This window comes from Fulmarus glacialis, unplaced genomic scaffold (assembly GCF_000690835.1).
Source record: "Fulmarus glacialis isolate BGI_N327 unplaced genomic scaffold, ASM69083v1 scaffold5732, whole genome shotgun sequence".
Lineage (NCBI taxonomy): Eukaryota > Metazoa > Chordata > Aves > Procellariiformes > Procellariidae > Fulmarus > Fulmarus glacialis.
The window spans coordinates 39,270-54,757 of NW_009199685.1; the positions used below are offsets into that span (position 1 = coordinate 39,270).

General features: G+C 40.5%; 1 protein-coding gene across 1 annotated transcript in view; it reads left to right on the forward strand.

The window, feature by feature from the left end:
- Positions 1-15,488, forward strand: part of DHRSX (dehydrogenase/reductase (SDR family) X-linked) — a gene marked incomplete at both ends in the record, with an annotated part of 70,288 nt that overhangs the window by 29,818 nt on the left and 24,982 nt on the right. Inside the window, one exon of the mRNA XM_009573331.1 lies at positions 8,175-8,276. Within this exon, the coding sequence (XP_009571626.1) occupies positions 8,175-8,276 (102 nt within the window). The remainder of the gene's footprint in view (positions 1-8,174; positions 8,277-15,488) is intronic.

The following is a 15,488-nucleotide window of genomic DNA, read 5'->3' on the forward strand; positions in this document are numbered from 1 at the left end:
AATATTATACAGCAAAGCACTACTTGCATGTTTGGAAAACCCGGAGCATGCTATGTCTGTACGAATTGTGCTAAAATGGTAGCATATTTAAATTAACATCCCACCTGGTGGTGCAATTAGCAGAGTCACGCATGGGCATTTCTATTGCTTTACATGGACTACCTCCTTTTTGTACGGCTGCTAACGTCCCAGTGCTCTGGCAGCTTGGTCTGTGAAGCCGTTCAGGGGGCTGTCCTGTGATAAGTTGGTATTTTTGGCAGTAATAGGAGCTGCTGGTAGTGATGGAACTGAAACACTCTTCTTACCCTGGAACTTTGCTTGTTTTGATTAACCAGTACACAAGAGCTACTGGGGTGTTTGTTGAATTTAACAAATTAAAGGATCACTGGACTATAGGCCACACACTTCTCTTGTGGAAGTTGAAAGTCTCTAAGCCAGACTGCTCAGTTTCCAAGAGCAAATTTCTTTTTTATTTTACTCTTCCACCTCTGAGAGAGAAAGCATCTCTCAGAAAGCTGAAGTCTTTTTTCCCCGTTTCTCTTAGTACAATAGGTTAAAGCTACATGGTTAAGAAATGGCACCATGAAATGCCTTTTTTTACAATAGCTCTTTGAGCAGACAATGTTCGAACCATCCCGAGGAAGGAAAAAAAGCATGAATTACTAATATTTGCCCAATGTGAATTTCTGTTTATGTTGTGAACACCGATGCAGAGCTTTTTCTTCACTGAATAGGCTGGCGGATGACACACAGAGGCTGTTCACACAAAGGCTAACATTAGGCACAGGAAGCTAATCTCTTCAGACTGCCTTTAAAAGTAGTGGCACTAGAATGGATGACTCAGAGGAGGAACAGCTGAATTTAGGTGCTCTCACTTGCCTGCTGAAGGCCGTAGACAAACTAGTCTAACTAAAGTTGTGAGTGTATCTTTTAATGACCGTACCCAAACCGTATGTCTTTAAATACGCTCACTATTTTGATCCGTGGCAGTGCACTCACACACTTTGCCAAATGGATGTGTTCCATCTGTCTTTTTCTTCAATGGCATATCACAAGCATCAGCTTGAACAGTAAATCTGTGCTAGAGTTAGCCATGGTTTATTATTTCTATTAATGGTCTATGAAAGATCAGTGATCTGAAAAAGTGCCACAAAATTATTCAGACTAATAAAGGACAGAGGAGAAGACTGCGGGGGGGGAACTTGTAAGATGTACAACAGGCAACAGCGAACATTTTGGTACACAGTCACATACGTAAAACAGTCTGAAGGATTAGGAGCCAAAGTTCTGCAAATTATCACCATAACCACAGCTGGAATTAAGGGTCAACCAGTGCTGTAGGTACGATTGCACATACTAGGATTTTCTGTGCATTAATCAATTTAATATTTAATTCCTGTGAATCTTGGCTGCTAATGCAGAATGGGGGATATTCTGGAGTGCTTGTGGTGTAGAAGCCAGAGAGGTCATCAAGTGCAGAAGGGCAGGAGCACGGCATAAACAGGAGATGCTGTGCTTGCTGCATTTATGATGACTGTCTCTCATTGTGCAGCTCAATATGCAATTGTCTGGTACACGCCTTATTTACCTGTGGGTTTTTGTTTGTTTTTGTTTTCCTAGAAGTCCTTTTAAAGTAAGCATCTTACAGTCTTGAATAGCATGCAGTGTTCTGTCATCATGCATGTCTGAGCAAAACTTGCATCCCAGCCCTTGTGTTACTCCCGGACAATGTAGGAAAATTCTGTTAAAAGGAGTCATGTTCTGTCGATGGGGGCTTGTGTGCTTCTGCACATACCCAGTTTGTAGACTGATAAACCCCAGGTTTGTGTTAGCAGCCTAGAAGCACTTTTGCATTTTCCACTCATAGTGTTGTCATGTAATGGCCACAGTTTTGAGCTCAGCTGGTCAGAATTTCCAGAAGTTCATTCCCCTCCCTTGGCAGCCCTGTTTTGATTGAGAACGACTTTTGTTTTGGCTGGAAGATGTGTAAGCAGATGAGCAGAGATTGCTGAGAAAGATGAGTTGATTCTGGGACACCTTCCTTTGGGGAGAGGACCACAGGAGAAGGGAGATACCAAGCTTGTCTCTGAAGACTGGACCAGACAAAGCCACTGTTTATTAGTGTCAGCAAAGCCAATGCAGTGACAAAAGGGGAGGAGGCTCCAGTCAGTACTGCTTTATGTCTTCTCCTCCTCACAGTTCATGCTTTTTCTCTCCGGGGGTTTGCTCCACTTCATTTCCACCTGCCACCTTGCTGACAGAGCTTCTGTAGCTCTGCAATGCAGCATCTATCAGATGGTAGATATTTGCCTCATTAAGAGCACTTTCTGATAAACAACATCTCCGCTGCACTGTCCAGGTGCTCAGAAGCATACTCAGTTCTTTCATGAGCAGGACAACATTTCTCCTTGCTGCTGTGCAGATGCCAAAGTATAACTCTGTGAGGAAGAACAGCAGACAATAGGCCAAATTCCTCAGTGCCCCCCGTGGAGATACGGCAGCCAGAGAACAATGCACCCGTGTGGAACTTTTGCAACATGTTTTTGAGCATGAATATGTGACTACTATGAGCACCATTTTTTATTATCTTGTCTAGGAGCCATTCTTTGTGCCTTGCTGGAGAAGTAACTCTTCCTGCTAGTATCTTCTGATACTGGACAGATGAGTGGCAAATGGGAACAGGCAAAGCAATCCTTTCTGTAGTCCTCCTTCCACCATGAACTACGAGTTCTCAGCTCCCTGCCACACTGGGCAGAGTTGCAGCTTTCCTTAGAATGGATCCCCTGCTTGTGTTTCTAACACAAAAAAAGAAAGTGAAAGCATGATGGAAAACTGCTTTGGCATAAGTATTAAAAGAAAGTTGACTCTGACTTATGATTTCTGCTGAAGGGGAGCTGTAGCTGTCCATAATTTCAAGATGACGAGTTAGAGTTGAATGCAAAAAAAGTGGTAGTTGGTAGGTGGCCTCCATCTCATCTGAACCCGACCTAAGTCAAACCTAAGTCTTTGCAGGAGCCCAAAGATTGCATTTTCCTGTGTTCAGCTGATCAGTGAATATTTCAGAAGTTACAGTCCCTGATCATTCACTGCAATATCTGTCCTTTCTTTTTACTTCTGAATTTTCCTTCCATAGTAGACCAAAATTCCCGTTTCATGTTTTTTATGCCTCTGCAATACAGACACAGAAGAAATGTGCAACCAGAGTCAACCGGGCTGGCGTGAAAAGCAAAGGAGGGGAACTCTAGGTGTTAAAAAGAAAGGTGTGCTAATAGTGCGAAGAAGCAGATAGACAGAAATGGGGAAGTTGACCCTAAGGGGGAAACTCAAGGGAGCGTGTGCACTCAGGGGCTGTGTCAGGCTCTGTGCTAATGCTGGGGCTCCTCTGGGCTCTCGCGGGTCTCTTGGTGTCAGAAAGCTCTCCAAGAGCCACCGGGTGCCTGTCCTTCATGTCCTTTGACTGCAGTTACCACGACCAAGCGAGCAGAGGGTGCACAGCACAGGAACAGGCACTGAGCTGTACAGGTGCTCAGTGGTGTCGTGTGCGGTCAGCCAGCGTAGCTTTGTGGGATTCGTACAGCCTTACTGAGGAGCAGCCTGAAAAACATCATGTCGACTTCTCTGTTACTGGAAAGATGCTGCACCTGGCAGATACATGTTTGAAAGAAAGTAATTAGGCAAAGCAGCAATTGTAGCACCATCATATACATATCTATTCATATGTGAATAATGGCATAAGTAACTCTAGCTGTCTTTTGGGAAATTATTCTCCTTTTATATTTTATTAGCTAATAACTTTCTGACAACTGAGTCATCAAATTACAATAAAATAATAGTAAAATATTTTTAATAGTGAATATTTTAGCCAGTGTCTGACAATTATGTACTCACTTGCTTTCATTGGAAAGACTATTTCAATAAGAACAAGGAACATATCCTTGTTCCTTGAAGAAGAAAGAAATACGGGCATGTCTGTCATTCTAGAAGTACCTGAAAGCAAAGGGAAGTATAGGAGGAGAGGTAAAATGGGATGGAGTTAGAGTATTTCAGTAGCATTAGCTGCAGATATTCTATATGTAAATTCTATTCCCCATTTTTGTTCTTAATGGCATACAGCAAATCAAAGGAACCAGTTAGTTTTGAAAACATGTTATTAAACTCAAAAGCATAATGACCACTACGTACTTGAATAATTTGAAGTCTAGTGGCAGACAAACCAAAAAGGTAAGAAGTAACATATCTAAATATTAATTTTGGCATATGTTTCAGTTTGCTTGTTGTTATTGCACATATTTATTCTTTTTGCTCATACCTATCCCATACAGAAAACCCTTTGCCATCATTGTTTCTGAAAAGTGATTCAAGTCACATTGCTAGTTCAAGTTCAGGTTTGGTCATTTGCTCACATTATTAAACTGGTCTTTATTAATTAAAAGACATTTAAAAAAAAGGCTTGCTTAGTATATTTGTGCGTGCTTTGAAATATTCTAAAAACTAACCATTGTCCTTAGCTTCTAGATGTGTAATTCTTCAGTACACTGCTAAAAAAAATAAAACACTCAGACTATGGGACAAAGAAGAAACTGGGTTTCCGTTCATGGCCCTACCGCTGAGTCAGCACAAGACTTGGAGCCGTGTTTTGGCACTCTTTCTGGAGTGGAACGGCACCTCAGTCGGCACGGCGCTCACGCCAGTGAGACCGCCTCCCTGGCAAAGAGCCACCATGCACGAATAAGCATGAACAAGGACTTCGGCCATTAATGTTTCTGCCCCGTGAGCAAAAAGAAGTTTGGGGTTTGATTTGTTTGTTTGTTTTCCTTTCCAAAGCATGTTCTGGTCTTTTGATGGCAAGTGCTTTACAAATACTGAATATGATGACACGCTTCCCAAGTAAGCAAGTAAATAAGCTTAGTAATGATAGCCTTGGCCTAGTATGCTGTACAGTCATAACGAGCAACAGCAATTGCTCTGCAAAACTACAAAATTAAGGGAGGGGAGATCAGACAGATGTAGCAAAAAGTTAATTCCCAGGAAGGATGGGGTTGTACTGGTCCGCCTGAAAAGCACTTGCCTTGGCACACTGGTTATCTAACCACCATTGTAGTTAGCAATGCAGAAGAGGACAATTTCGAGATCAGATGAGGGGAGAGATTAAAATTTAGCTCAGTGAATGTTCTCAGGGGCCTGCTTTCCTTGCACATATAGCATCATTAGCAAAATTCAGGAGAGTCAATAATGTTGCCACAGTCCATACAGGTGGTGAAGAAGTGGTTGGACCTTGCACTGTGCCACAAAATACTGCAGCTAATACAAGTCCAATGCCTTCTGTACCAAGATGAATATTTTGTATTAAAAGGGACTGCTCTATTGGCAGTGTGAGTGGCTGCCTGCTAAGAAGCTGATCATGCTTTCCCTAATCTCTTTCCTTGATGAGCTGCCTGGAGAAGTAGAGCAACAGCAAAGTCAGCATAAAGCTTTGCCTAGGTCTTTACTCCATTTGTTGTTGCACTAGTTACTAACAAGTTAGTACAACCAGGTTTTGTGCATCTGAGCAATTACAGTGCTGTTCATGTGGTTTTATATAGCTGCTAGGCCACAAGAGGAATGACCTGCACAACTCTCTTCTTTTACAGGAGTTAATAACTTCTGCATTTCCTTACTACCTCCAGATGCAGGACATCAGTGAAATTAAACAAAATTGCAGACCTCCTAAAGGTCGATAGGGAGCTCAAGAAATTGTCCAGTGTTATTCATGGGTCAGTGTCGTCAAAACAGTATGACTTTACAGCCTTTTTGAAAAAATGTATTTACACTATCTCTAAAACTGGAATCTAAGCTTTTTTTTTTTTTTTTAAAATGGAAAAGGCCACTGAGTATTTATATAAATTCACTAAGACAATTTCAGAGGACTAATACTGTCTAGGTTCAAAATATATAGGGATTATTAAAGCCCTGTATTGTGTAAAACTGAAGGGAACTGAAGGAACTGTAAAGGATTTTAATAAGAGCCGTGACTGTCTTTTGTTATTAGCTTGCTGTTGTGCCTGCAGGCCTTCCTAAACTCTTATTGTACAGACACACTACAAAGAGGCATTATAGCTCACAGCCTCAATTGTGACAGGATGAACATCACTGATGGACCAGCGAAAAGAGTAGCAGGAAAGGTCTCTTACTGCAGCCTGCGTTGGAGCCTGTTTACCCAACAGTTTAACGTTCTTGTCAGAAAGGCTTTCTTTAGCGTGTGTAAAGAACTGTGTATCTTTAATTTTCCTTTCTTTTAAAGGCTGTTTCTTTCACAGGAAGAGGTGGGGGAAGCCATGTGCTGGGAAGAGGGTGGCTGTTCCTTCCCACGGAGCGCAGGGGAGCAGCCCTCGGGCCGCGAGGTGGGAGGGTGGAGGGGAGCGGGGAAAACGCAGCGAGGACCTGGAGCCCCAGTCCTCAGCTGTGGTGGCCAAAACCATCCTGGGGACCGGGCATCTGTGCAGAGGTGGCCACAGCTCAGGAAATCTGGGAGTTTGTTGAACTCACCCTGCAAGGACACAGTGAGCAAGGGGAGTATGCTTTGTACAGCCTTCACCTTTCTTTCTGCTTGACTTAGTCACTTGACTCAGTACTGTCTGACTTTCTAAAGTTGAAACACCTTTTGGTCTTTCTTGGAAAATTCACTTTATGGAAGAGGTTCAGGCAAATCCACCTCAGAGCCCTGGTGTACTGGGTCTGGCTGGCGTGGAGTTGACAACATCTAGCTGACTCAGAGTCCCACCACGACATGTAGCAAACCAGAAGAGAGAATAACATCTGCGCTAGAGACTCACATTTTCTTGCTTAAAACATGGCTAATGCTGAAACAAACCAAAAGCCTGGCATGCAATACGTATACTTTCTACAAGGCTAAACCAGGTGGATGAGGTCACGGTTTTCTTTCTTTTTCCCCTTTGCAGAGTTTCTAAAGTATTTGGATTGTTTGTGTGGGGATAGCTACTGCTGTTGGGGGGAGCATCACTTGTTGTCACTTCATAACCCTGGTCGTGGCTGTCATGCAAGGCAAGGCAACCGATGAAGCAGTACTCTGAGAGTCGGGGTGAAAGCTGAACAACTGCAATAGGAGGAGAATTTTCAGACCTGATGGGTTTAAAGTTATTGGGGGATTTAAGTAATCTTTTTTATTTTAATTAATTAATTTTGTAGTGTTCTAGTGAAGGTCAATGGCTGACTAATGCTTTGGACAAAGGATGCTTTTGTTAGAGATGTTTTTTCTTGGAAATAAAAACATACCAGTGTTAAATATATTTCGAGACACTGACACCCTGCCCCTTGACCAACATCGTTGGCGTAGGCAGACTGCCACCCCCCGCCCCCTGCCACCCTGCCCCTTGAGTGACCTCGGCAGCGTAGGCGGGATGCCGCCCACAGACCCATGTGAGGTATGATCCCCTCAAGTCACACTGCCGTTGCTGGAGCCAAGGGGCAGTGTGACTCTTACCCGCACTCAAAAGGCATTTACATGACTGGTTGTTGCTGCCATGTGTCCCTGGATGTCTACCAGAGCCATGGCATCACTTAAGATGCCATGTTTGCTATTGGTGATGGGGCGAATCGCCGTATGGGCACGCTGTTGCTCGTCTTTCCTACTGCCTCAATAAAGCTTTGTTTTATAACGCCTTGTCAGACTCCATCACTGTTTGGACCACAGACACTCAGCAGATAATCTGGAAAAAAACAAAGGGCAGCATATTTGGCATCAGAAACACAGGGAGACATTGTGGTGCCCAATGTGGCTTCTCCTCTCCCCATTTGATTTCCAGCTGCCATGTCTTGATCATCTCAGCGCTGAAGAGCTGTAGCCCCTCTTCCTAAATGGTAGCAGTAGGAAAAACAGTAGGACTGGGACACATTTGGTCTGTTTGATACCCTTCTTCACCTCCTGGCAGCAGCATTCCTCATATTTGCTCTGTGAAGAATCTACAGTTTAAAAACAGAAATGAAGGAAGGAAGGAGAAAGAAGGAACCTTCTGAGACCAGGTTCACCCATAATTTTCAAAAACCTGCTTTATTTTTAGAATCTTTACTTTCCTGGTGACATTATCACAGGAGTCCTTGTTGATGTCTGTAAGTGTGTTTTTATGTCATTGTAACTGACTTAACTCTCTTTTTGTTCATCTCCTCTTCTCTCCCAGTGGAGTTTTTATACTGTGATTTGGCTTCCATGAAGTCTATACGGCAATTTGTGCAGCGGTTTAGAGCAAAGAATTGTCCACTCCATGTCCTGGTGAATAATGGTGAGTTCTGTTTTTTTCTTCTCATATCTGCAGGGGAAGATGTGACAAATGGGGCCCTCGTCTATCACTTCACATTTCAAATCAATTATCTGAACCATACGGCAGGTTACAGTATGGCTGCATTAACAGGGAAGTCTTTCTAGGAGTTAAATTGCATTTTTTGGAGAGATTGTCAGCTGATCAGACAAACACTTCAGTGCCATTCCTTCTTGTGCTGTTATTGCAACTCTTGTTCTTTTGCTGTGTTTTTTAGCTCTCCAGCACTAAAAATGGGACTGCACAAGAATCTGAGCATCCCTAAAAAAAAAAAAAGGAGAGGAAAACATATGTACTTTATGTCTGTAGAAAACCTGTCCTTTCACGTTTATTTACTTTTTCTCCCCTTCTGTTTTCCCTGTATGAACACATGTGTTTACTGTGGCTGCCTGGTGAGCTGGGTTGGGGGGTTAATCCATCTGAAATATAATCTAGCAGATTATCCAGAGACTTCAGAGCAGTCACTGCTTAGATCAAGGTGCTGCTGGAAAGTTGTCCATAAAGCTGCGTCCTCAGTGGTCAGAGAACAAATTAAAAGGACAAAATTTATCTTGCATTCATACAATTATCAAATGAATCTCATTACTTTCAGGGATTTTAACTTTTGTTGTTCACATACTTGCCATCTAATTATGTTTTATAGCCACAGTATTTTTGGAACATTTTCTGTTTTCCTGTGCACCCTTCAAACCTAGTGAGGGCAAACATGCTGTAAATAAATGGGTTTGTAACATTCATTGATGCCTTAAAGAGCTCTCAGTAACACAAGCAAATATTGCAATGAAAATTCAAGAGTATTTTATTTCCTGATTGATGTGAAACATTCATGAAATGTTCAATTAAATGTTCTTTTTTATTTGATTAGTCAAAAAAGCCTACCATTATTATTTTAATTGTGCAATAATTAAAGGTAGTGGATATTTAATCCTGGTTACAAAATCTTTCCAGTTTTACATGCCTACTTTTAAAGATGCAGAGTACAAACTGTTACACAGATGGGAACAACACTATTTGAAAAAACAGCATTTTGTGGAAAAAAAGGTTTTGAGATCTATGCACGCATCAGGCATCCCCTGCCGTCCACTGATTTTGTCTGCACGAGCAAAGCCAGGACTGTGCAGCAGACGCCTGAGGGCAGCTTGGGGGAGAAATGATGGGTCTGAAGCAACAGCACAGCTGGGAAGCCCTCTTGAGTAAAGGATTTTGTTCTGTCCTAGCTGCTGCTGAAGCAGGATGGATGAAAATTGTAGTTAAATATGTCTTCTTAATTAAGAAACGAAGTTATATGAAAATAGATCTCCTAATGAGCCTAATATGATGCGAGGCCCAAAGCTTCTCTAAGAAAGAAGCTTGAGACTAATATTTGCCTGAATCAGTCTATATTTTCGTGACCTGTAAGAAGGGCCTTTGATTTCACTTACACTTGGTTACCAAATACAGTTGGCAAGAGAAATCTGTCGTTTGAGAAAATTCTGTTAGAAACTACAATGAAACGAATGGTCCAACTCTGCTTTTTGCTGAATCTTTAACAGAATCACAGAAGCAACCACGACCAAAGCTGCTGTAGAGACTCCCATATAATTAGGTTAGTCTCCGACCATTACCTGGCAAGTCACCAGTCTCCACTTCTGAAAGCTCTTTCACGCCGTTTTTTTTTTCGGTCCTTTTTGTTTGCTCTTGTAAATAATCTGTAGCATTTAGTTTTGTTACTAGTTTCACAAGAAGAAAATGAACATACCTAATGGAGGAGAAATGGCCTGATGCAAAAACCTTTGAACAACTTCTCTTGGCTTTCCGTCAGTGTTGAGCACATCCAAGACAAATGCTGATATTTGGGCTAACTGGTAGGCTTTTCCTTTTCCCGTTCCCTTCCTCTTTCCTTTTTTTGTCATTTTTTTCACTGTAATGCAATACACTAAGGAGGAAGATTCAGTCCATTGTGGACTGTAGGGCTGGAGACACTACTCACTCAAAAGCCTCATCACAGTTGCCGGCTCCACTGCCTTCACCACATGATCCCCTGGACACAAGCTTGGGTGCCTGGAAGAGGACAATGCTTGCAATATTTAAAAGTCCGATGGGAATGAGTTGTTGGGCATGTTGTCAGTGAGTGTGTACGCTTTCTGTCAGAAAACTATGTTGTCAATAGGAAGGCATTTTGCATGACCATTAGATGTCTTGGAGGACATCTCGTAATGACATGGTTGATTTTCTTATGTCTCAGTGTATGCATCTAGAATAGTAGGTTTCTTAGTAACACCTACTACTTTCTTATTTCTTACCGATCTTGAAGCTCTAGCATTCTTGATATGAAGAGGTATTTTTATTTTTTAGCATATGGGGAAGAGCCTGTGGGCCAGGCTTCTGCACAATGCATTTGTAGGCAGTCATACGCTTTTAAGAGTCTGACCCAAAGTCTGTTGGGGCTAATGGAAAGTCTCCATTAGGTTTTGAAAATCAGACTTTGTGTGGGTCCCATGACTTCTGAATCAGACCATCAGCAACCTCATAAGAATTTTCCTCTCTATCTTCATAGGGCCAAGCGTTTTATTATCAAGGACTGTACCCTTTTATTACATTTCATGTAAAAATGCCAAGAACTGTTACATTGCACTTTTTTGCACGCTATATTAGTATTATTTAATTGCTTTAAATCAAAATATTTTAAATTGATTGATATAGTCATATCTATACGTTAGTGATCTTTCCACATCTTATCTCCATGAATATATATCCTGCATGTATGTGAAGGTATATGATATTTGTTGTGGGCTTGTGTGAACCTATCAAAAAGCCAAACATTTCAAGATGAATTGAGGAACGTTCTAACATTATACAATAATGCAAACTATGAAGTTAGCATTGAAATATTATTAAAGACAGGTGATTTGGCATGAATTACTGTGCTAGGTAAATAATCAATACTACATGTCTGACCTAAGATCATTACGAAATTCAGCAGTTTTCCAGGTCACTGGTGTTTTTTTAAAAAAAAATGTATCTCCATCACTTGCTCTTCATCACTTGCCTAGCTCAAGGATCTAGCTGGAAATTAAATTAATACTAAAATCCTGAGTTTCAAAGTATTCTTCTAGAGCTAGACACCCAGGTCCCACAAAAATTTCGGTAAGGTTTAGGTATCCAACTAATTCAGGCACTTTGAGAAGTCTTACATGAACATTTAGGGCGTTCAAAATGGAGATTAGTGTACTAGGGTCACCTCCTCTCTTTTTGTTATAGCTGATTTTGGCATATACATTTAACTTTCTAATTTCTAATTTAAAAGGAAAAATTTGGTTGAATGCACACATTATTTCAGCTGACAAGTAAAGGTCTGTTGTTCCATTACTATGCTTTCTGCATCGGTAATGTGCATGCTCAGCTCTTGGTTTTTAAAATAAACAAAACATATTAAAGATGCAAATAGACTATTACATAAACTTTTTTTTAACTATAATATGCTAGTGCTAAAAAGAGAAAAATGCTATGACACAGAAAACAAATCCATTTTCTGAGGAAAAAAATAAGTAAACTACATAGCTGAACTATGAGCCACAGAAAGATGGATGCAGTACAAGCAGTTTAGAAAACTTAAATCTGACAGAAGGTCAGAAGAACATGTCTTCTAGTCCACTAATTAGCAATTGGGTGCCAATTTTTTGTTTTTGTTTTTGAAAAGAACTGTGTCTTTGTAGAGTTGAAAAGCATTTAGCAAATTACAGCATGTACACTAGTATAATTATTTAATACATTCCTTAAAATGGTATTGCTCTTAAGACACATTAGAAAGTCTGCTATCTTCCTGTGGTTGCAAAAGGGACAGATAGTAAAACACTTCATAAAATTCCACGAGCAGTAGTCACTGTTTCATGCCAGAGAGGTTTTTTCTAACTTGAAGTCAGTCATTTTCTCTGTGTGCTAGAAATGTTTCTCAGCACCTTGTAGTTAATGTTTTTACTTATACATTGTTTACAGTACTTAATGATCTCAAACCCAAGAGAACTAACACCAAAATCACAACATTTTTAGTGATACCTACAGATACCAAACATGTGCGGTCTAACTCATTAACAATTAAATACCAACTACCTTCTCTGTTGCAGTTCATTGAATGGTTTGTGATTCTGGCTACAGGTTAGGATAGGAAGGGGAGAAAATGAGGAGGACATTTAGTATATTCCTTGGCATGCACACAAACACAAAAAAACCCCTTAGAGATTTCAGTGTATTATTAACCTATTGTAGACAGATTGCAGTTAATATATTTCAGGTTGAAGCCTATCTAAGCCAATTTAAAATCAGTATTTTCTGAACTGCTGGATAATTTAGATGTTCATATTTCGTACTTTGTGGATCATCTGAGAAATCTCAGTCTCTTGATAGAATGAGTAAGTCTCTATAAGCTTCCCTCTTTAGTTCCTAGGGCACAATAAGAGCTGTATCAGTAGGTAAGTATGTGAAATATATATATTTTTTTTGTGTAACCTACACACAGTTCAGCATGTGCTGTTCAGCGATAAACCTTTGCAGGGAGCCATTTGAATAGTCCCATTGATGCTTTCATGATTGATCACATATTAAATTATTCTTGTGTTTGAGTATTTGCAGGATCAGATCTTAGAAGAAGTGAGATTTGAGGGGTGGGAACAAGTGGATACATCAAATACAAACAATTTTATAGGTACCTACCTATTCACAGGTATTATTGATTAGTTAGGTTTAACAACAGTTACTTACGTTATCACAGTGGGATCTACAAAAAGATCCTGTCCCATTGGATTAGGTGAGAGCCACCTCTCCTCTTTATAGCAGCTGCAGGCTACACAGGCTGTACGATGAAAAGGAGAGAAACCCCAGAGAAGTGGAAATTCACTGGAGAAGGCCTTGAGGCAAAGTTAGTGAGGAGGGTTGCTGTTGACTCCAGTGGACCTTGGATTTCATAAAAAATAATGCTTCTCCTCCAGCCACACAGAAAGGCTGTGGTGAACTCAGGATCTGATATCTGATGAATCTCATTCCAGTGTCTTGATTACAGCATCATGTTTCATCTTTATCCTACCTCGAAGACAAATTAGAACAGTACATAAGTAAAGCTGAGGTGGAAAAGATGTAGAGGGACAGGAAGAAAGAGAGAGGAGGGCAAGCAGAAGGGCAAGTAGCCCTTTACCTGTATGTAACGGATGATAGATACTAGACATCATGGGAGTGCTGGGCCTTTGGGAGACATTTAGAGCTGGAAAAGGTAATTAGAGGTGCGTGGGGAATTGGCTTAAAATGGATATTCCATGGATGATGGGAAAAACTAGAAGATTCATAAGGACACTAACATGCAGCACTAATTGTGTTCTAAAATGAGAAGATACTCTCAAAGCCATATTTTTTGAAGAAGCTCAGTGCATGACAGATGCCATTTACTCAGATTTTTCAGAAGAGGTCATCTTTATAAGAGAGGTGGAAAGTATGGGGAAGCTGGCTGATCACACACTGCTCTTTACAGGTATTAGGTGCCTTGGGTACTGGAAGTAACTTGTCTGGGCACATGTGTCAGAGCACCATGATACTGCTGACGGTATCCAACCCAGCTTGTTCAGAGCAACCAAGGATTGTGCAATGCCAGCACTTACCTAGTGCCCAGATTTTCAGCAGCAGTCATCAGCTAGAGCTTTTATTATACTTGAATAGCATTGTTGTCTGCCAGAATGATATGTGTCCTGCATAAAGATACCAGATTTCTTATAAAAGGTTTATTTTTTATTAGAAGAACTAGTAAATTAGAAGAGAGTAACTTTAGGCTACTTCTGACTTTAAAACTTTAAGGATTTCATTCATGAAAATCCTGACTTTTGTTTGATACTATCTTTGTCTTTTTAATTATTTCCAAAGCCTTTTCTGTGTCTGTGATATCAAATACTTTGTGAAAAGGGAAATATCTTAGGCTCCACATGCTGCAGGTTCTTGACCCATTTGCTTTTATGTCCTGAATGTGAATGTTTTATCAGTGGAAGACAGATACAAAATTCAGCTATTGATGGATTAGGAAACCCAACCGGTTCTACTTAAGTGTGTCGAACATTTGCCACTGGCTTTTCTGAGAGGCAGGAGTGAGCCATGTTTTATTCTTACCTAATCCTTTCATAGCTTTTAGATAAAAATATTTTTTATACAAATTGCAAAACAAGATATTTTACTTCTAAGAGAACTTCTTATTGAATTAGAAAGCTGTGACTGACTTTCCTATTTTCTGATTGTGAGTGGGATAACTCACCATTGTGCCAACCGAACACTTACTGAGAATATTTTTAGGAAACAAAGGTTTTTTTTTTTTTCAGCCAGACCCAATTATGAATGCTCTGATTTATTTTAGTGTGAAAACAAAACCTCAGTTGTGGATCATATTTTCTTTTTTTAACTGATGCATTTTCCAGGGAACTAGCCTGTGTGTTCCCTATGTGGCAGTGTGACATTGAATCAGAAGGTGAATCTGTTCTTAAGGAGGTATTGCAGCCTGTTCAGTTTTGTACTGAACCTACCAAGATTTGGTTGTTGTTCTCATAGTCCTTGAATGTGGATTGTCTGCATTTTTTTCTTTTTTTTCTTTAACCTACTGATAAACTACGAGCTTGTCTTCAGTGGAAAGATGCATTGCTTTATCTTCTTTGGCACAGCTAATACAGTCCAATTCTCCCTTGTGAGCATTATAGGTGGGTCTGGGAGCACTGGCAGTAGACATTACTCAATTTTCAGTTCTTCACAAGTTAGCCAAACTTTTAATGTTTGGGCTTAGAGTTTCCATGCCAAGCATTTGCCTAAGGCTAATTTATTTTTATTTAATTTTTTGTAATCCCAGATAAAAGAGTCAGTCTGTTTCCAAGAACGATATGAAAAACATCTTGGGGTGTTTTTTTTTCTTTTTCTTTTAATGGAAAAAATGATGGCAAGTTTCTTTAGAAAGGCTCTGGTGTTATCACAGTTTGGAATGGGGACTTGAATGCAGGCAAGATGCTGCCTTTGTGTCAGAGGCAGATGCACCTTTCGCCACCCGTGGAATATTCCCATGCTGGGTTGGGTCAGAAGCCTGTTAAGCACTGCAGTTTGAAAACTGTCTTTTACGTTTTAATCGCTAAAGATTTTGCCTGTACCAAGCATGTCCTGAGTCGAGACTGAGCAGGTCTTTCT